Raw genomic sequence first — 23220 nt, forward strand, 5'->3', positions numbered from 1 at the left:
TTAACTAAAAGCAAGTCACCATGTACTTACCCATGGCATATTCCTAGACTGAATGTTGTCAGGAATACTTGAAGGTAATTTGGCACATTCACAAAATATTTCTTTCTGATAGAGAGTTTGAACCCAGATTCCTCACCTTAGAATATTCCCTAGGTGTCTGGCTGGATCTAGGAAACTTTGAATCAGTTCCCCTGCCTGCCAAGAGGTGGTGCATGCCACTCTGTGGCAACGATATTCAGACCTGATGTGATGTGTGGAGATCTCTATAGATTCCAGCCATCTGTGCTGACATCCGTTCCTTTCTTTCCATGCCTGTCAGTGCGGATCCAGAGCTAACCCTGGTCATTTTAACCATGTTTACTCCAACTTTTCAAGAACTTTTCCCAAATCTTTCTTGCATTGTGCAAAGGAATGTCCTCCAACAAAACAAAGCCAAAAACCATGTGGGAAATGTCAAAGATAGATGTCTGTTTATGATCCTCACTTGGTAGGTGTGTGGTGTCTGAGGTCGTCCCACGACTCTGCTGCCTGGAGCGACAGTGCCCAGATGCACCTCAAGGCCATCTGGGAAGAGAGGTGAAGTTATTTGTTGCCTGTTACGGAATGACCACACGTCGGTCGAAGTCATGGGGGGAGATCCCAGTCCCATGCCCCCATTCCTGCAACATGTCTTCGAGGTCCCAGTCTTGGAGAAGGCCAAGAAAAACAATAAGACGTCCAAGAGGGCCTCTACTCGATCATGCCACTCTGAGTCTAGAGAGAGGACGCAGGTGTCATCGCGCCTCAAGGAATCGCTCATTAAGTCATTCTACTGAGCCTGTTCCTGATCCTTTATCTGCCCCTTGCCAGCAAATATTTCCTAGGCCCAGGGCAGCTCAACTGTAGGTCTTGGAGTTCCTCAAGGCAATACGTCACGTATTTGTGAAGCCGACTGCCCCCTAGCACTCCTTCAGACCCCATGGATGCAAGAGGCCTCCCAGCTGGGCCTCCTCTGGTGGGGCGTCACTCTACACCAATTGAACTCTCTGGATAAGCTTCTAGATCCGTACCGGCTTTAATACCTGGTCCGCCTCTGGTGCCACTCGCTACACTGGAATGCGATCCATCAACATTGATACTGACTTCTCCAATGATAGTGGCCAGCCCATAGAGCTGTCTGAATCCGAGACAGTTCAGCGCCCATCCCAATACAGGCAATCCCTCCAAAACGGATACTGTGCTTCTTCCACATGGGAGGGCACAGTTTCTTCAAGATATATTTGGCACTGACTTCGACAACAGATGTTATAATGCAGGAAACTAAATTGCCAAACCGTACCAGGGTGACAGTTAGTATGATGGCCTTTGAGACGCTAGTGACCTAGCCACATCTCCAGACACTGTCTTGATTTCTCTTCTAGGTGGTCATCATCCAGTGGTGATGAGGAGGGCTGCAGAAATCCTTGACTTCCTGATGCCCACTCAAGAAGTCAAGGCCAAAGTTCTAACAGATGTCCTTCGGCCGGGCCAAACTAGTTATGATCCTCTCCCCCTATTTATCGAATTTCTTATAAACTCACTTTTAGGACCTGGGTCAGTCCTGGTCCTGGACCCACGGTCAACCAACAGATTGCCCTTCGCCACTGCATTGTACCGGGAGACATCGACTTTCGCACCACCCTAGTCCTGAGAGTCGGGTGGTATAGGCATTCTGTACTAACGTTAAGTCTGATGCCTTCCCTGCAGCTCCTCCTGATTGGGAGTCGTAACAGATTGACACCTTTGGACGCAGTGTGTTCTCACCTACCAGCTTTGTCTTGTGATTGGAGATTTTCTGGGTCTTTACCCCCATGCCTTATGGGATTAAGTGATCCAGATCCTTCTGATTGTTTTTAAGAAAGTGCCACACATTCTTTCACGAGCAGGGCGCTGCCAAGTTTACTATTCGTTGTGGCTTTGATACAACCGAATCGTTCGGCAGAGCCATTGGCTCCAGTGTGGCCCCCCTCTGGCACATATGGTTGTGGTCCTCTGGGTTTTCTACGGATGTTCAGTCCAGCCTCTTGGACATGCCCGTTGACAGTTCCTGACTTTTTGGAAGCAACTGATTTTGTGCTTGAGCGGTTTAAAGAGTAGGGCTACAGCGTGTTCCCTGAGCTTGTCAACTGCTACACGTCAGACGATTTCTTATTTTTGCCCTTTACTTGGCTTCAGTAGAGGGTTCCAGCACCTTCAGCAACTACCTCCTGCATAGCACTCAGCCCTTTAGTGGTGCGGCTGATGGTCCTACAGGCCACACAGACAACAGATGCAGTGTGCTGCTCTCTCAACTGCCCCTCCAGCTGCCGCAGCCTCTAAGTCTCCTAAGAGCGTCCTCAGCGACACACAGCCACCCTATAGGTGACTGTATCCAGCACTTTCTCCCAGAGTGGCAAGCCATCACCTCGGACAGTGGGTGTTGCAGATCTTTCAGTGGACTGACGTACTTTCATTCTTTAAAAGCCCACCATCCTTGCCACTGTCCCTAGAACGGTTGACCAGGATCATCTGTCCCTTTTACAACTATAAGTGCAAGCTCTTTTGGCCTAGGAGGCATAGAGAGGTTGCAGACGTCCGAAGTAGGTCATGATTGTTATTCCCTTTACTTTTTGGTACAAAAAAAGGATGGAGACCTCTGCACGCTTCTAAATCTTCACCCTCCCAATGCCTTCCTGCGAAGGGACAAAATCAAGATGCTCAACTTGTCTCATGTCTTGTCTTCCCTCGACCTTGGTAACTGGGTGGTGGGTTTGGCCTGCATGATACTTATTTACAAATTCCCGCCAAGCCCTGAGGCGCCATCCGTTGTTCACGGTGGGCCAAGAGCATTTTCAGTTTGCTGTGCTTATCTTTGGCCTCACCAGTGCCCCTCGGGTGTTCGCGAAGCCATTGACAGTGGTCGCAGATCATATTTGAAGGTCTGGTGTCCCAGTCTTCCCTTACCTCGACGACTGGCTCCTGAAGGCAGGCTATCCCTCCTCCCCCCCACAATCGTCACCTGACGTTAGACTACGACGGACATCTAATATCATTGGAGTTCACTATAAACGTGCCAAAATCACTTTTGACTCCTTCTCAGACTCTCATTTTATCTGACCAATTCTGGACCCTGTGCAGTTTTGTGCCTATTTCCTGGGACGGAGAGTCCAGGATATTCGGGCTATGATTCCGACGTTCCAGCCTCAGTCCTGGATCTCAGTGAGGACCCACTTCATGCCAAACAGATTAGCGGGGACACATTGGCTTAGTGTAACCAGGCGCTTTAGAAATGTTCTTATTATTATTATTATTCCTAATCACATCATAAGAAATTATTAAGCAAACCAGACATTCCCTATCATAGGCAGAACAAAGCTTTCACTCACAGTCAGGCATGTGTGAAACAAGTCGTCTAGCTCTGGCGGGTTTACAATTTTGGGATTTCACTTTCCACTGAATTGCAATGAAGTCCTAAAAACAATGGGCTAATATTCCTCGGTGAATATCATAACTTAGTCTTTAACAGAATCTGTGTGGGCGCCCAGATAGGAACCTTCATTTTTAAGTTATTTAGAAAGTGCTCATCTGTTGGCAGATATTTAGGAGAGCCATGTAATTCTCTCTGTGTTCTCATTTTCTTCTTACGTGGAAATGTCCACGATAGTATTGTAGCCTCTGAAACAAAGAAATAAACATTCATCCACTGTCCGTCGAGTGACCTTGTTCACTTTGTTATAATGACAAAGAGGATGTCACTGTTTCTCCAGGATTCCTTTCAAAGGAGATTCCCAGTTTCACGTTGTGTTACATCTGGGGTCTGAAACGATCATCTCTGTATTGTTTGTACTCATGGGGCCGTTAACTAGTTTACTTCTGTGATGTCAGAAAAAGAAGGCTGCTTTGTGTATGGTTTGATAATGTTACCACAATAAAGGATTGCTCAAATACTGGCATAGCAGAAGGATTATTGCATGTGCCAGAAGCTGTTACCAGAAAGCAAATCTTGTTCTTCTAGGTTATTGTCGTCACAGTTTGCTGAGCTACATATTAGGCACCACTTAACTCCGTATGCTAAGCATTAGTTGATTTATTTTTACCTCTACACCTAATTCTCAAGTGAGCCAAGTATATCCCTAGAATCTCTTTAGGTAATGGCTTCCTATAATGTGCTTTCATCGGTTGCATTTAGTTTGTTCAGTTGTAACTATAGTTAATCGCAAGACAAAATAGTCCAGTACTCACTCAGTGACACTAACGGAAAATTCACCTAAGCACATGACGAATACACTGCAGCAGGAGGACCAGGCTTGCAGGTCAGTAGATGCTTTTCAGTATTTTAAGAAGTAAGCATTTACACTAAGCTGTGGGAGTGTTGGTCTTGTACTCTGTATTGTACTTAGATATTCAGTGTACTGGTGTTCTAGAAGGTTGTTCCTTTTACCCTTATTGGCAAAAGCTGTTTCATGTATTATTGTTGTACAGAGCCGCTCTTTTGCTTCTGTTTCCTTATTTTTCTCCTTCTTCTTCTTTCTCTCTTTTTCCCCTTCCTTGTTTGCTATCTCTTCTTTCCCTCTGGGGACTTTACACCTCTGCAGTAAGTTCCGCTCCGGCCCCCCAGGAAACCCAGGTAAGTGTCTGCTGGGGAGGTGGGTTTTAGACGTCAAACCCCAGCTCATAGACACCTGCGGGGTGAGGTGCAGGGTCAGGCTCACAGAACCCTTGCCTTGTGCACACATATGTTTATACTCGTGTCTGCGTGTATCATCATAAAGAAGCCTGCAGCGTACATAGTGCATGCATCATGCAGACACTGTTTATGCATTTAACTTAAATGAGAACCTGTAAGCTGTATGTAATGTAAGATATGGTTCTTGTGACCTAGACATACGTCTATGAGGTGCTCGTAACTCTGTGGACAGCCCTATCGTGTAAGTGTGGATCATGTTATCAGTGGAACCGTAGACATTTCTTTGCTATCGATGGTCTGAAGCAGAGCTTCACACTCTTTGTAACCCAAGAGACAGCTCTGCTGCCTCCAGTCTTGAGTGATCACGGTGTCAATTCCACAGGGATAGTTTGGCTTTTGAAGCCTTGCTTGTTTTGACCACCCCTAGGGGTGGTATGTATGCTGTATCTAACTCGTGCAGTCGATCACTCTATGGATTGTTTTGTACTAGTGCCGTGACATTTTACCACATTGTTTAAAATATCCTACCTGTTCATCCCATTGAAACTCAAATGGGAATTCTGAAGAATGAGGTGTGGAAATCAGTGAAGGGACGTCCCATGCTGTTCCATTCTTTGTTGCGCTCTGTGAATCTGATGCCCCTTCTTTTTAACTGGTTCAGAATTGCCTGACAGGTGGGGCTGGCATTTCTTCTCTATGCGGTCTGTCTCTTAAATGTTTTGAAGCTGCCCAGGGCGAGTGTTCCTCCGTTAGACTACAACAGGGTCCTTTTGGTCACTATCTTTTCTCCTGTCTAGGACACCTGTGTGGCCTTGGTTGAAAGCCTGTGCCAGCCGAAGTCCAACTTTGTTTCTCAATTCTAAATCCTCGAAGGACTGCAGAAGAAAGGCTTGCATGGTCTGACATCAGTATTCGATGGAGACCGTTTACGGAGAACCACTGTATTCTACTGATCCACGTACAATGAAACAGCAGTCATTCGGTCCACGTTCTTCATGTGACTCCGGTCCCTCCCACTCCCTCCACATTCAGCAATCACATACAGTGCAACACTCTACATAATGAGGCCGAAGCCGTTCCAGCGTTGCTTGTGTCACCTTTCTGGAGGGGACCTCTCCTGGCTGTCCAGGATGGACTGTCCGATGAGGGTCTCTTTCTTTAGTGGCACCATGGGCTAAAACGAAGGGTTGGAATGCCACTCGAAGCGATTTGAAGCAGTTGTTTTGGATTCTAGATAAAAGTGATGCGATTGTCAGTGGTTTAGACTGTGATCCCCCATCACCCTTTGTACCTCTGCTGATTAGGTCCTGTTCTTTATTAATGACCTACCCGATCATGAGAGCTCAATCTATTTGTAAACAACCCCATCAACAACTGCAAAAACCTTGCCATCAACAAATCATTCTGTCTCCACAAAACTATTTGACAACCACAGTTTCGTTAGAGCTCTGGTCTCCTTGGAATTCTGCTGATCCCCAGTGCCCTCCATACTCCTTCTCAAATCACAGATGTCATTATCTGTGACAATCTGGCCACAGTTTCTGCACACAGCTTGCCGGAGTGAAAGACTGAAGACATGCTCTTACTATTTATCTATTACTGAAGGGGTGCTTCCCAAGCACTACTGTTCATAAATGTTGTTAACCGTGTATGAAATGTGAAAATACTTTTGAAGAGGAGAAAGAGGAAGGCTGCTTTGAACGTTTTCCCAGCATCTAGTCTCACAGAGCTACCTGTGAGCCGACGGTGCTCTGGCCACAGCTAGATTCGCTGACATCTCTTTGAAGCATGAGGCTCCTTTTGTGAGGAGATTTGTAGCTAATGAGTCACCTAAGAGCGCGAATGGCTCCAGGTTTAAGCAATGGCCTTGAAGTTCTGAGCTGATCGAGCATTTTTAGCTTTCCCCTATTGCCCCACCAAACTCTGAGAAGTTAAGGAAAGAAGAGGGGGAGTTCGCCCCTCTCCTGCCAGTAATAGGACGAGGAGGATGATAAATATGAAACTGAAATCCACAGAGACATCAACTTCATCAAGGCATCTGTTTACTTGTGAGCAAACATTCTGCTTCTTGAGGTGCCACACCAGATCTGCCCCAGGTGAATTCACTCATCGCGACCAAGAAAAGAACGTGCCTCTTAAACTAATCCTGGAAAAACCCAGACACCACAACTGTACCTGATAACCAGGGGGAAAGGTGGTCCTGGTTCAACACAAAACTCACTCCTAAAATGGCTGATCTGTGACCCAAAAATGCACTTGGTGGTGTTAGCAACTCTAACAGTATTTGTCGACCAGTAGTGACTGGTACCAAGCCTTGACAAAGTGGCCTTCCAGTTAGCGTGCCTCTCCTGTAGAGTGTCAAGGTCTGAATGGTCAGAGACGTCCTCAGTGCTGGAGCCTGAGACTGACAGAAAAGCAGTTTATGGAGTGTAATGAGGAGTCCAGTGTAAGTAAACGACTGGCACGGGAACATTACTGGCATGCTCCAGCCCTGAGATCACAACCCTCATGGCCAGGTCATCGTACCTCCACCGCTTGCTGGGGAAGTTAGGACCGCAGCATCACATATTCATCAGCCTGTAGTAGGGGACGCTTAGAGTGTTACGGATCAACAGGCTGGTCAAGCTTGAGAGCTCTCTGGGCAAACGTGACTGGAGCTTCATGTTGCCTCTGCTTTGTCATGTGTGTCCATTATGCTGGCAGATTGGATGGCACTAACCCGGTACCCGAGTCTGTTACTCGGCGGACTAAGCAACCTGTGTTGTACCCTATATTGGGACAGGTTTCAATCCCAGCAGGTCCTTTCATCAGCCTGAGGAGGATAAAGTGGGCACCCCTGAGTTGGGTATCAGTTCACAAATGTGCACTATTCGTATTCAGCACCAAGAAACCCACTGGTGAACACATGCTTTACAAATACACATTCATTTACAATGGAAGCTTACAAGAATCTGAATATTTTTTGCTTCTTCTTGTGGTACATCTTTTCACTGCCTAGAAGGCGTTCTCCTCCTCAACTCTTGTTTTCATTGAGTGGGAATCTACTGCTGGGAAGGAGGAGGAGCTTGCAGCAGGATCTACTTTGTCCACTTGTGATTGTGTGAGTGACCGTCCCAGAAGGAACCTTTCAGAATCGTCATAGAGGGTAGAAACCCTGCTTGTTGCAAAGCACCTGGGAATGGAGAAGAACTAGATCTCTTGGTGCAGTCAACTAGTGTCACCACATCCAGGAGGGGTTGTTTGCCTAAACCAGGGTTAGCTAACGGTGCAGTGGAATCTCGGGGTCTGAAAGCTGTTTAGTCCCAAAGGCACCTTCTACTCAGGCACTGAAGGCTTAATCTGGTGTAACAAGCGATCCATTACCAGGAAAATCAGGTTACGTGACCTGGTTCTTTCTCTTCTGGGGGCTGAAAGCAATCATTGCATTTGATCCGTGGTCATAACCTACTGATGAGTGAGCAGATTAATGAGCTGGATGGATGCTTTAGTAGACGATTAGGAACAAGACACCATACTTGGGGCGACTCCCCTGTTTACACATGGAAGGGTCTGAAATGACCATCTGACATAAACTCGGCTCCTGCAGTGACAACTCACACCACTCCCAACAAAAACACACAGACCCGCCATATTCAAGACCCACAAGAAGCGACCATCATGTGTCTACCATAAAGAGCATGGTAAAGTACAAACTCTTTAACTAGAAGCATACCTGTGTTAGGTCTGTTTATAAACTCCTTTGTTACTTCATGGTGCACCCAGTGGACATTTGTCTGGCTGCCTCTAGCCCAGTGCTTGCTCTGTCATGCTCCTCTGACTCTCCTAGCTGGAGCGTTCAGCATTTATCTCCGTATTAATCAATGGGGATAACCAGTACAGTGCAGAACCTGGGACAATTACATGAAACGAACAGCGGTTCTGCCACAACACACTTTTCTAAGCTAAATAACGTCAAAGTGTTCTTATCGTTTCAGTGTTATATATAACATTGATTGATATCCTATCTGTCTTAAGGCATACTCAAAATAAATAGCGCAAATTAATTATGTTATTCCTTAATTTATTTTAAGCAAAAAGGCTCTTGTATCTTCATAATAATTATCTAGTGCAAAAGGTGAGAAAAAGTGAAATAAAGTGTATAGTTTCCATAGATCACAACAAATTCATAGGATACATAGATAAACGACATTAACATTCAGGCAGAGAGAAAAAACTAATGGTTATTCTCAAAATGACCTACAGTTTATTCATAATCATCGTCCTTGATTAAGTATGCGCGTCACGGTTCCAAATCTTTAAAAACGCACGAGTCCCAGTATTGTTTGTTCCCTTGGGCTAACCAACGTCTAGACCCAAAACAGTTTGGGTTCAGACCTGGACACAGCACAAGATTGCCTTAATTAAGGTCAGAAAGCGGGTCCAGGGGCAAAATCGTCTCTAATACCAGCATCCATTGAGCCCTTGATGCTGCAGACACAGCCTCCCGGGGGATACTATTAGGTTCTCCTCAAATGCCATGCCTGACTCTCCATCTCTAGATTTAAGCCGGCTGTCCAAGCGCAATCTCCCATGTGATGGGGAAGATCTGTTTGGGCCACAGGTTGACTAGGTGCTGAGAACATCAAGGACACCGACATCAGTGGGTGCCGACATCAATGAGTGCCCTTTCAGCATCCGCTACTAAGGGCTCCTTTCAGAGGCGGCAACCTAGAGGCAGAGGTAAGGCCACGTCCCTTGACTACCTCCCACTGCTGTCAGAAGCAACATTCGTCTTGTGCTACATCAAAGGTAGCCAAAGTGGCAATAACAATAAGAGGAGTGGTAGAAGATGCCCTAGTAAAGAGGCCTCCATCTACAAACACTGACCTGCCCCATCTCCCCCCATATTATGCATCACCTGCCTGGGGGAGACTGTAAGATTTCCTCCTCCACTGGAAAGAAATCGCCTCAAACCATTGGGTTCTCATGGTATTCCATCACGGCTACTGTCGAACTCTCCCAAACACCCCTATCATCCCACCCAAATTCAGACCCTCAACAGAGAATCTAGGAAGAAGAAAAAGTGCTCCTTCTCATGGGAGCAATAGGGAGGGCGTCCCCTGTCCTCATTCCCAAGATGAACACTTCTCACAGGCCAATCTTGGACCCCAGGCCCCTCAATAAATGCATTCTTTTGTATCACTTTGTTATGACAAGCCTGCAGAATTCCATTGTTAGCTCCAGCAAGGCGGCTGCATAATGGAGTTAGACCTCACTGATGCCTGCTTTCACATACTTAGCCACCCTTCCCACTGGTGCTACCTGCCCTTTAAGTGGACAGCCCCCCCAATTCAAAGTACTGCTCTTTGGGGTAGTCCCAAGGGTGTTCACAAAGTTCCTGCTGGTGGGAACTTCTTATCTAAGGAAGGGCGGCACTCGTGTTCCCCTGTCTTCAGTAGTGGCTGTCATGTACCAAGGGTGGTGGTGTGTGGGGAGATGGTGGGGGGGGGGCGCAAAAAATAGAAATACTTGCCTTGAGGTCCGACGTGATGTCCTGTCCCAACAGTCCTCTCTTTTCCAGGCAGGCTCCAACGCGGGACCAGGAAACTGCCCTAACTAATCCTGGCACTGCTCTCACAGCACTAAGACAGCTCGGTTAAAGAACTTTAAAATGCGCATGTCTGTCTGTCTGGCCGTCCCGAGACAGTCAGCCAAAGGGACATGCACATAATAAAGCGCACATCTCCCTTCTGTTGGCACTCGGCAGCTCTGGCCACACCTGTCCAGTCACTCAGTTCAGGATGGGGCGGTTGCAGAAAAATTAAATGGTGATGAATAAACTTTCTTACCATTTTATTTTACAGATCTGGCCTGTGGCGCGACGCTCCTCCGCTCAAATGGAGGAGCTGTCCCTGATGTCTTCACGATTGGTTGATCAAGAGTGCTGACAGGGAGCAATGCCCAGCCCACACTCGAGCTGCATTCTCCCTGCTTCACAACCTGTGATTCGCCATAAATGCCACCAAGTGCCACCTTCAACCCCTGCAGGTGCAGCTCTTCCAGGGGTCTCATGACTGCGATAGCAGACCGAGTCTACACCAACCAGAAAAGGGTTTTGGCATTTCAGATAGTGTATCTCGACAATGGGACTAGCTAGAAAAGTGCTTTTCATTCGTTTTTACAAATCTAATTCAGTGGTCAAGTCATATTTTTTTTTAAGTATTAAAAGAAAAATAACTTTTACAAACTTGCCCTTGCCCTGACCAGCATAAAGGTGGCACCTCCATGCACCCACTTCAGAACACTCCAGGACCGAAGGAAGAGCAGAGGAGGACTGGACCTGCTGTCTGTGAGCTGAGAGGGGCATCTCATCCTAGTGGCTCCCAATTGGGGGAGGCACCCTCATTACTCCGCGCTCCTGAGGTGTCTGTCAGCCCACAGGAAAAGCCCCCTAAAAGATTGGGCCTTCTCACACAGAACCAAGACTAAATTGCGCAACAGACCCCAGACAGCTTAACCCTGAAATCTCGCACCTGAGGTCTCGGAGTTTGGATATCTTAGTCTCCCACAGGAGTGCATAACCATCCTCCGTGAGGCCAGCAGACTCTCTGCCTCACCCACAGGAGTGCATAACCATCCTCTGTGAGGCTGCAGACTCTCTGCCTCACCATGTGAAGCCACAGAGTGGAAAAGGCTTGTCCCCTGTTGCATCTCCAATTAACTGGACCCTCTGAAGCCTACCATCACCATCCAGTATATCCTCTGCAGTCTCCTGTACCTGCAAAAGTCAGGACTCGTCTAGACCTTTATTCGGCCACACCTTGCCGCTATTGCCACCTACATGCAAAACAGGGGGCGTTTTTCCCTATTTAGGATCCCTGTCACCAGTGCATACAGGGGGGGGTGGGGTGCTGAAGAGCTGAAGAGGGTCATACCTCTTGAAGTGCCCCCATACTCCTGCAGGGCATGTTTATTTTGTGCTCACCAGGCTCATGGGCCCCCACTTCAAATCCCTGCGCTCTTGCACTATATGATTCCTCTTTGGAAAGTGGCTTTCCTCAAAGCCATTACTTCCATCAGAGAGCTGCAGCCACTTACTCTTCAGGAGCCTTTAATTCAGGTTCATGGAGACAGGGTTATTTTGGAACTAATTCCAAGTTTCTCCTAAAGGTAGTATCCCATTTCCGCCTCAATCAGACTATAGAGCTCCCACTCTTCTTTCTGCAGCCAGACTCTGTATCAGAGTGAGCCCTTCATACTCAAGATGTTATATGGGCTCTCATACTATATCAATAGGACTAAGCCCTGCTGCAAGTCTGACCAGCTCTTTGTGGCCTTTGCAAAACCCCACACAGACCATCCAGTCCTAGAGGCGTGCAAAGCTAAGTGGATATTAAAGTGCATCAAGACGTGCTGTCACTAAGCGAGAAGACCCCTACCTCTTTCCTAGGGCACAATCCTCCCTCATAAAAGGAGCAACCGTGGCCTTTTCAGGGCAGTATCATTAGCTGACATTTGCAAAGCGGTCATCTGGTGAACCCAAGATGTTTACCAAATATAATGGTGTGGATATCCTAGCCCGTCAACAGGCTTTGATTGGCTAGACTGCTAAAAACCTCGCTCAAGACATCTGCACCCTTCACTGGCTAGCTTCCACTTATAGAGTACCGTCTACACAGAGCATGTAAATCTACATCCACATATACCATGGACAGAAAATATTACCAACCGTGTAAGCATCTATCTGTAGCATGTAGTGCTGTAGATTTACATGTGCCCATTCGCCTCCTCGGAACCTGTGTCAGCTGCAGATCTCTCCTTTTTGTCACCAACTTTCTTATACTAACAGTACGCATCGTCGCCAAATCACCTTCATTCGCCACTGCATATATGTCATCACCTGCTGTGTGAAAAACATGGGGTTTGCCCATGCACGTTTCTCACTCAGGAAGGAGAAACATTGCATCCTGTGACTTAAAGTCTTTGAAGAATAACAACTTACGATGTCAGATCTTAATAAGAATGCAGGAGTATGCAGAGCATGTTAAACTACAGCACTACACGCTAAGAATGGATGCTTATAGGGTAAGTAACGTTTTCCATGCTCCCTGTCCCAGAAAGCTATCTTGACATTTTCAGTTCTCTCCACCATCCTGTGTGCTTCGATCAGCTACCTCCTGTACTCCGTCAGCGCCAAAGATTAAAGGAATCCAGCATGGTGGCTATTTCTTTTCCTACCAGACATGTAATACTTGGAAATCACTTCCCACGAGCAACCACATTAAATTTCGGCAGTCATTCAAAAATTGTCTTTTGGCTACATAATCATTTTAAAGCTACTGAGCTGCTATTATAGCACCAGGTCACTACATTGTATTTGCATGCTACATAAATTGAATAGATAAATATTGGATGTCTTGTAACACGACAAGCTGTGTTTCTTTTATGCTGTCTTGAGCATCACTTTTGTGAGTGTCCGCACCTCTCATGACAAGCCTCTTCAGCATCAACTAATCTAAGCACTGTTTGCATTGCTCCAAACTACCCATTGTCTCCCCGCTCTACGCCTCTCCTTTCACATGTTGTTGCTCTGCGTCTGCCATGTTTTATAGCATCTCTGTTATTTTCACAGAATGGGAAAGTGTCGAAGAATAAGCACAAGAAGTTAAAGCGGAAAAAGAAACGCCAAAGCAAGCTCTTAGAGGAACGGCTGAAGGATCTCCAGAGACTGGAGTGCCTTGGGGAAGACGAGCATGGGAAACTGGCCACAGAGCTGCCGGCAGATGGCTTGCTGCCACTCCATTCTGCCCATCCATGCCCCTCTGCGTCCCACACATGGCCGCCGACGCAAGTGCCAGGCTCGAACGAGGAACACAAGGGAGAATGTAAGGCCCAGCCTATAATCAAGACAATGATGGTTTGGGGAAAAATGATGGAGTCTGTGAATATGCACCATCACATTCACATTGCACCTTATTTAGAATTTGTATCATGAAGCACTTTGTAAATGCAAGCCAGCCAAGAATCGTCAGAATAAACAGAGAAATAGTGGGCACTTTAGAATCACACAGAAAGACATATGCGTTTAAAACAAATACCCAGTGCATCTTACAAAGATAAAGTCACAGTCCCGTGAAAGACACAGAGCCTTTAATACAAAAAATATAAGCACTTAGTAAACATAGACCAGCTAAACCTTTTATGCAAGCTTTTTATCCAAGCACTTAATAGTGTCTTTAATACAAACAGTAGCCAAAGCGCTTTGCTCATATCCCCCTGTACCAGGGTTTTTCACTAGGGTATTCTTTCTGAAATTCATAAAAGTAGATTATTTCAACACTTCTGCAACATCCGGGATCATAACTTTTTATATTTTTTCCACTTGAACAGCAAATATGCCACGAACTGCAACATTTACTGTTTTTCTTTCATTTTATTGTTCTACCAGGTAGCCAAGATATAGGAAAGAGAGTACTTTTGGCTGAAAACACCAACTAGAAAGCAGTGCTAAAGAAAACCAGTAAATGGTGCCCCAATGCAAAGCATACATACCATAGGAATTAAACCATGCTTCTTTATGACTCTTGAAAGACTGAACTATCCTGTCATAGCCAGGAGGGTGTCCGTTGGACACTTTGCTTGTTTCACCTCTGTGAGAAAGATCCTGAACACAATCCTGCTTTGTTTTAAGCTCTTTTTAGCTACAAACCCCAAAGGATTCCTGGTTTTGGGTTCATTTGACATCTTAGAAAGTTTTCTCAATTTTTTACAACATTTTCTGAGGAAAAAACATGTATTTTCCCTGACTTTTCTTGGTAGTGTTTCACCTCCCAGTGCTTTTGATCACTAAACTGGTGCTTTTTGATAAAAGCCCAGCCTGTAGAGGTAAGATGCTGAGGAATAATGACCACCATATCTGCGTGGTGGGCCTTTCATGATCATTCCCACATAAATCCACATTCCACAACTCACTCCTCAAATCTTTCTGTTCACAAAGAGATCCTGGATAGACTTTTCCTCACATCAGAGATTAGTACTCATGTATTTGGCAAGCGGCTACACCCTACACTAAGAATCACTGCACACATACCGTCACACACAGATTCCGCAGAACCACATGTACCTTAATCCCAGGAATACAGTACCAGACCTGCGCACCTGAGAATTGTGGGTCGATTAACAACAGCGAAACCCAACGGGCAATGACAAACATTCACACTTGTAAAGCAAGAGAAACCGCAAAGTGCCATTATTTACTTTCTCAGGCACAGCAAACGCAAAACTTTATGCATCCATAGAAACCATAGTTCTACAGAGGGGCCCTGCATGAAACTACTAAAGACCTCGCCAAGCAGCGCGCAGAACCGCTATCCTTACACACTCCTGACAAGAAGATACCTGATCAATGTAACTCTGTTCAGCGAGGAAGTTTACAAGTATGTTGAGAGCATTACAAGGCCTTACGATGGCAGGAAGGTGCTAGATAAATGCTGCTAACAAAAAAAGTGTTTCATAAAGCATTTGAGAAATTCAAATATGCAAAATCTAACCTACAACATTTACCAGTGTTGGCCACAGACTTGTGCCCTTCATGCGAAGTGCTTCTTTAGTCCGTCACAGAAGTAAATGATTGTTTTTGCCACTGCTCAGAGAAAATGTAAAAAAGAGCTGTGTGGTCTACTGATACAATTTCATTTTCTCTGTCCCCAGATGTAAAGACTCATCCCAGCAACACTGGGGGCTTAGACGCCAACCGCTCCAGCAAGAATTTAAGCAACGGAACCACTTCCTTTGGTCCTCAGAGTCCAAGCTCTTCCTCCGGCTTTGCCCAGCACAACCCATATGACTGCTGCAACGGCTACGGGCCGGTCCAACGCTTCCTGAGCCCCGACGACTCTCAGATCTCTGGGCTGTCGGGATCCCTTTTCTCTCCCACGTCTGGTTCTGCACTGTCTGGTTACTCCACTGGCAGGGAGCGACGGGACGTTGTCTCTCCTGGTGGTAAGTACTAAGATCCTCAGGAGATGATCAAACTAGTTTATGTCCTGAAGAAGACCGCTAGGAAAATGTGGGTTAAAATGATTATTGTTTGGTAACTATTCAACCAAACATGTTGTAAGTCAGAAGTTAAACATCTAAGGAGAATGTAACAAGAAGCTAGGTTTGTTGTGAAAAATGGCTTGGCCCGTCTACCAGAACTTGACATAGTAATGGGAATTTCATTAACTTAGTCTAGCTTCTCATCAACTCTGAGAAGGTCCATTCTCTGTGCTCCAGATAAGGCTAGGTCGGTAGTTGTATTATTTTTACCACCTTGAGCTATTATGAAAACATTTTTATCAAGAGAAAAAGATGAACAGAACCAGATTAACAGAGCCAGAGCAAAACAGGATTCAACAAATATAACTTTCAAATGCAATACATTTTCGAGTGGCAGAGTCTTGCTCTCTGTGTGGCAAATCCAATATTGGAATTTACCAAGATATAAGCATATTCTTCTCCCTAGCTAGGAGTGGAGTCCAGAAAGCGACAGAATGCTTAATAACAGGTCATTTATAATGGAGCCTTCCTTAACCAGATAAGGTTGTTTAAAGCAGTAGCTAGTGCAGCTACTCCAAGTGTCAAAGTGATCTGGAGAGAGCTAGTGTTCTCTCCTGCAGCAAATAATGCAGCTCTGTCTGAATGCCACCTGTGCTCATTTCAGGTTTCCCTCCCTGCCAGGGAATTTTATCTTTGCTACCTCCATCTGAACAAAAATGGAATCTGTCTGTTCAAGCAACATCTTAACTCTTATCAGGTGCTTGTTTTTACTCTTTGCTGTGGTAGGAAAAAGGCAAGGTGTGGTCTTCCTCCATTCTCACTCTTTATCTTTGCCTTTTTATTTTCTTAGGCTTCTGTGGTGCCAACAGGAAAGATCTCCTTCCTTTTTCTATTCTTTCTATTGCTTCCTCCTCTAGTTGAGAACTTAAAAACTTCCCTCACAATAATTTGGACTGAAAGTCTTATTGCATCACGTGCTGCCTGATAAGTCCTTCATATAAGGATTCAGGTTAATGTATGAGACCCTAACCACAGTTACTCTTGCTTCTCTCCAGATTGTCGACCTTTGCCCAAACTTGCAGTGCGGGTTGGAGTACATTCCTGCTTTCCAGGCACTGAAGGTTGATACTTTCCCATGTACTACTGTTACGCACTGCTCCATCTCGGTCCGTCTCATTTTGAGGATCACAATTTTGAAATTCTCTTTTCTTATTGCCACCATCCATTTTCATGTAGATGACCTTTTATAATGCAGTTGTGTTGAGCTTTCAGGTCATCCAAGCCCTCCCTTCTATTTTGTTTAATCCTCTTGTCCATCAGGGCATCTTTACTGATTTTCATGAATGCAGAAGAACTGAGCCAGCGAGCAGGAGTCTAGAATACCCTTATAGGAGTGACAGTTTATTTTTCCTCTTTTATTTTAGGTCCTGCCTGGACAGCGCATGCACTGTCTGCAAGTCGGCTTGAGAAGTGCTCAGAAGCCCATCTGTTACTTCCCATTGATTTTAGGTCTCGCCTGGATGCGCACTGTCTGCGAATCTATTTTTTATTTTTAAACATTTAAAGGGCTTTGAGCCCACCGTTACTTACTATTGGTTGTCTTCAAGGTCACTCATTTAATTATTTCTCATTGGTCTGCTCCTCCTGGGCACCTCCCTCCTCTTTGTTTTTTTTTTTTTTTGTTTTTGTGTCAGACCTCGTTTGTCTTTGTGTATCAGTCCATGTTCTGGAGCATGGACCAACTACAGCTTCCTGTGACTAGTGTCCTTCCACTGGCCGTGCACATATGGAGGTACTTTTTTATTAGCACTCCTACTAGTGTATATTTGCATTCAGTCTTTCCTCCCCCTTCCTTGTTTGTCCTGCCCACTCAAACCCTCCATGGCCTTGCTGTGTCTCAAGATCCTGACTCTTTGCTTGGCCCCCTCTTGCGTAGTTTGCAGTCCCAGTCAAGGCTTATAAATTCTGCCATTGGATATTTCTGATGGGTATGTTTTCCTTTCTCCCTCCGCTGACTTAATTATTTATGGTTATAACCTTGACCATTGTTACTTTACGGTACTCTCTCTTAGGGCCTGATTTAGACCTTGATAGGACTATCGTCGTCTCGCCGTGATGGCCGTTCCAAGTACTCTGTTGAGCTGACGGCGGTCCTCCCTTCGTTAAAATATGAATCTTCAGTCTATACACTCAGGTGATCGATCGGATCGTTCATAGACTAATATTACCATTCGACCATTTGCCGGTGCTGTATTTTTGTTAGCTCTATTCTCTGCTCTCACTGAAAGTCCTCTCTCATTATCCTTAACTCTCATCACTTCTTGTGGCGCTTATGGTGTCGCATATCTTGCGCCCTCATATTGTTTCCCTCTCTTACTCACCTCTATATTTCATTAGAATCTTAATCCAGACCTTCCTCTCACTCTCATTTGAGATCATTCTGACTTATCTTTCACAGCTTTGAAGACGTTTTCTTGACAAAACGCGTGCCGGCTGAGGTTCACTAAACTGGCATTGGCCATCAGTGTCTAGAGTTCATCCAGATCGTTGTGATTCTTCCCTGCTCATCTTTTCTGAAAATGTTCAATTGCAAACAATTCATGCGATATTTACATCTTTCTCAGACGTCATCAAATACTAATCTTAACCCCTTGCCCGCGGCCGGAATTCCGCTCCTGTGCGGCACATTCCGATCGCGGGCGTGGTCATGACGGCCGGGAGCCGTCATCAGCACACGAGCACTGTGTGCCATGACGGCTCCCGGCCGTCATCAGCTTGGAAGGGGTTAAGTCTGTAAACTTGAATGATTTTACTTCCTCACCAATGGGAAACCATTATGCTCTACTAATAACAAACTAAACTGTCTGTATATACATTTAAGATTGTTTTAGTCGATGCAAACTGTTTATATCGGTACACTCGGAGTGGCCCGGACTCTTGGTACTCGTGAAGATGATTCTCATTGGCGCAGATGAGCCACGTCGGTGGTGGTGCCCTTACCCTTTTCATTTGTCACTTCTGACGCACACCTCTGATCAGGCCAGATCTGCTCTGCACAATGTTGGGCAGAATCTTCCATCCCAGCCTGACCGTGACTGCCCGGCTCCTGAGTTCTTGCAGAATGGACATTTGAAACTCACTGATGATTAAAGAGCAGTCATGAAGGAGGAGAAAGTCCTGTCCCAAAATCATTGTATGGAGTGAAGTGGAAGAGATCAACAAGCAGGCAGACTTGGGAACGTGTAAGGAAGTTCCTTGGGAACTGAATGTTGCCCTTTCAATACTAACAGGTACACCTTTTGAATCCGTGCACAAGGCTGAATTACAGGCATGGTATTGGAATGTTGGTTTGGTTACTACATCAGTGAGAGGCATGAGTGAGCGTCAGCCTATTTGTATAGAAGAAACCCAAATGCTTTTTCATTGTAATAAAATATCATTTGGGATTTTTCCCTCTTTCCTTCATAAATGAATTTCTGATTTCCACAGCATTCACAGTTTTTTTTTTACCTACCCTTTTCCCAATCCTTCCGCTCTAGTGGAAAAAACTTTGCACTCTGGCTTCAAATTGTCATTTAGATAGATCTAAGGACAATAGTCCTACAGACTCGTTGTAATCTGTGATTCTACTCAGAGGCTTAACTTCTCCTAAATAATCTAGCCAGATATATAGTTTTGTGTTTTATTTTCTGTAATGACAGATAACAGCCCTTAGCACAAAGGGGTAAAGCAGCTACACTCCATTGATGAGAGATCCTATTCCTGAAATGTGTAAAGCTAAGTACTATTGATTGGACACTGACTCCAAGACGATACACTGAGGGTCAGGCCTGGCTTCAAAGTTTATATGCTCAAGAGTTTATACTGTGGCCCTGATTGCACTATTAAGGTTGCGTTAGCGTGGTACTTTATGCTACCTTTAACAAATATGAGAGAGAGTCTCAGAACGAAGAAGGACAAGTGATCTACTTGTAGTCCTACTTCTTCCACATGGGTATTTTCTTGGACTTCATAAAAGTCCCACCTACCTCCCAGTGGCTCGTGGTCTCTTTGAACTGTCCCTACTGTTGTTTTATCTTATTTTCACCATGAAAAAATGAACTAACCGAGTCCCTGCTTGGCATGATGGTGGACCATCCCTCTAAAGTGACGCAAAATGAAGATTCTAACCTCTGACCTGATGGAGAAGCTCCCTCGGGCATAAAAGTGTTTGGGTGAGGATCAGTCATGGTGACAAGTCCTGCTCATAACTGAAGATGGTGTGTGCACTCTTCACATGGACTCTGCTGCCACCTGCCTCGGACTCGCTGTCACCCGCCTCCTCACTGTGCCCTTTATGCTCCTGTGCCCTGCCCTCTCTGCGAAATCTCTTAGCTTAGTCCAGAGTATCCTGTGGGGTCTCTCACACCCTCAAAAGATGCTATGGGATATTGAGGAATAATGTTTTCTTCTGGTTGACCAGAGTTCTTATAGGTTATATGATGTCGCCTTTTAGAAGGGCACCCGATGCGAAGTGCTAACGTACATTCTTTCTTTTTCTCTGCTCAAGGCACTTACAGTCCCACCGACTTCTTGGTCAACCCCTTGGAGCCACAGAATGCAGACAAAATCCAAGTCAAGATTGCAGACCTCGGCAACGCCTGTTGGGTAGTAAGTAATCTCTGATGGCTCTTCGGACGTCTCACTCTGTGAACTGACTGTGGGATCTACTGCTAAATGTACAGCACACTGGGGTTTTGGAAGCCAATAATAGCTTATTTGATGCATGTGCCTCCTGTAGAGCTCAGTCTGGCATCACCAGCTCACAATCAGTCTGAAGAGCAGCGCGTCTGCCTCAGGACTGCAAGTGTAGGGTCTCACCAGAGCAAATCACCTGTAGTATCAGGTCTGCTTGGGTTGACTTTTATTTCCAACTCTCGTTTATAATGATTCTTTCTCTCTGTCAGTCCATCTTCTTCTCTCATTCGCCTTTTGTGTGTGTGTGTCTCTCTCACTACTGCTCTCTGTCTCCCTCACTGGCCCATATTAAAATTTTTAGTGAATCCCGATTTGACCAATGATGGGAATACGAGTTTTCAAAAAAAGCAAAGCCTTCGCAGTGGGCCAGTAAAAGTTCTGAAGTGTCCTGGGAGACACCCTTAGAATGAGGGGAAACATGTATCGTGCACAAGCACTGGTTTTCTCTCCATCACACTTTCTTTGTCTCTTTTACTTTCTGTTAGAAATGAGGTAGCCAATTCTATGGGGGTAGCATGGAGCAGAGCGGGCAGGCCAAACTCCTGAGGACATGTGTGAAGCATCCACGCAGTACCCACAGACGACACACCAGGCACACCACAAAATAGACACAACGCCAGTTCTGGTTGGAAAAATAATAACTTTTGTATTAGGTCCAACCTGCAAAGGTAAAACACAGAAAAGGACAGTAATCACAATAGGGCGCCAACTGGCGCCAGGGCAATGGATATCAGGGGGATTATTTACAAGGAAAATGGGAAAGGCAAGAAAAAGGTAAGTAAGTCCACTAGTGTCCAGGCTGTAGGGAAAGACCTAAAGCAACCTCAGTTAGCGTAAAACATCAGTATGCATATAACAGCCAGCACTCTGCATAAAGATAAACATTAGGCATAACACACAGTATGGCCTGCATCAGCGTCTCCTGTGAAAAGAACCCTACGCACCTAGCATCAACATCTGGCATAGGGCGGAGCAGGCCTAAATCATGAGGCCGGAATCCATCCTAGGAAAACGGTAGGCCTTAGGGGCATTAGCCTTGGGACTCACGTAATACTCCCGCAAAGAAACATGTGCATTAACCTCCCTTTAGACATCAGACCACCTGTCACTATAAAGGGGACAGGGGCAGAACCATTTCTTTAGGCAGGAGTAAAACCCACTTGTGGAGAGACAGGCAACCTTTCCTTAGGCAGGCTTCAGTAGTCATTTGGGACCTCAGGGGAACCACTAAAGTAGGGTCTCCTAGCTCCTGCGTGAGGGCAGCGTACCAAGGACAATCCCCTAACCAGGGGTTATTCTACTAACCCAAACAGTCTTCCAACTCTCACTGGGGACTCTTGCCCAGTCCGGGGGTCTACTGTATGCAACCAGGGCCCACGGGGCCCAATTACAGTTTTCAAAAGAGGGGGGGGGCGGGGGGGTCGAGCACCGACAGTGTGCCCCGTTGCACTCTCCACCCCTTAGCTGAGCCCCACTCACCGGGCTCCTCGAGGTGACTCCTCTCTTGCAGCTGCCGACGGGCGCGGGGCTTCCCTGTTCCACGCGGGAGCCCCGCTAGCGCCCACACCTTCCTGGCGGCCTCACCCGGGTCCCTCCAGGTCTTTCGAGGCTTCCCGCTCCTTCTCTGGCCTCTTCCTGCTTCTCGGCCGGTCTGGGAGAGGCAGGGGACCCCCTCTCTTTCCAGAGCCCCCACAATGCGGCTTCCTTGTTCCTCCCTCGGCCGTCAGGGCCAATTAGGGACCGCTTTCCAGGGGTGCTGCCGGGCCGGCCAATCGTTGCGAGGCAGGGGCGGGGGCGCGGCCAATGACGCAGCCGGGGGCCCCGTCACGTGAGGGGAGTGCTCGCACCTCACTGGGCCCAGCGCAGCCCAGCAACGCGATACGGAGGCCCCCTCCCTGGCTCCAGGAGCCGCCAGGGCGACACAGACAGCAGTGGTGGCTGTCAGAGTCCCGCGCCGGGTCGCAGTGGTGACAGAAGGCCTCAGGGCGGCGCGAGGCAGCGCCAGCAATTCCCGGGCCGCAGCGGTGAGATCGGCAGCGCTCTCGGTGGCAAAGCGCCCCAGGGGGCAGACAGACGACCGGGGCTGCAGCGGTGAGTCAATCGGTAGCGCCTATAAGGCAGGCAAACGCGGGGTGGGCACCCGTTTATTAATTACTCATACAGAAGTGCAGCCTCACCTCCTCCTTGCTCCCAGGCTGCGGCGGTGATCGGCAACAGCGCGTGCAAAATGGATAGCGCCTCAAAGGGACACAGCGCTTGGAGTACACGGTAGCGCTCACAGCACTTGATCCAGCAGGAGAGCGCTTTGAAAAGCAGACTCTGGCAGGACAGGCCACACGGCTGTGGCAGGGCAGTTCAGGGGGCACATTTCTAGGTTGGTTAGCACCTAGAGATCACGGCGCTTCGCAGGCAGAGCCCAGCTAATTCTTCCGTCCAGCACAGCGCAAAAGGGGGGGGGGGGCTAACAGTCCCAGCAGCAAGCCCCAGGGTAAAGCTCCTCACCTCCTGGGTGAGGTGGGGGCGGGGGGTCCATTCCAGCCCCAATCTGATGCTCTCCTCTGCTTCAGGGGCTTCTAGGCGCAGAGCTTGCGTGGCGCAGGGTCCCAGCAGCTTCAGGGACCTAGGAGGGCCCTACTTCTTCAGGGGGCCAGAGGACAGAGCAGCAGGCACTACTGGGCCAAGTCAACAGACAGTGGGGGCTTAATCAAAACAGGGCGGTAGGCTGCCACCATCCTCCTCTGCAGCGTGGCCCTCCTCCTGAACTTCAAAAACAATAGAGC

General features: G+C 46.8%; 1 protein-coding gene across 2 annotated transcripts in view; it reads left to right on the forward strand.

Annotated features, from left to right (window-relative positions):
• The window catches only part of SRPK3 (SRSF protein kinase 3), a 120349-nt gene that overhangs the window by 70583 nt on the left and 26546 nt on the right, over positions 1–23220 (forward strand). For both annotated transcript variants that reach the window (XM_086940229.1, XM_086940228.1), the window contains 4 exons: positions 4593–4624; positions 13296–13548; positions 15374–15664; positions 20253–20353. In XM_086940229.1, coding sequence (XP_086796355.1) covers positions 4593–4624; positions 13296–13548; positions 15374–15664; positions 20253–20353 — 677 coding nt within the window. The remainder of the gene's footprint in view (positions 1–4592; positions 4625–13295; positions 13549–15373; positions 15665–20252; positions 20354–23220) is intronic.

This window comes from Lissotriton vulgaris, chromosome 10 (genome assembly GCF_964263255.1).
Source record: "Lissotriton vulgaris chromosome 10, aLisVul1.2, whole genome shotgun sequence".
Lineage (NCBI taxonomy): Eukaryota > Metazoa > Chordata > Amphibia > Caudata > Salamandridae > Lissotriton > Lissotriton vulgaris.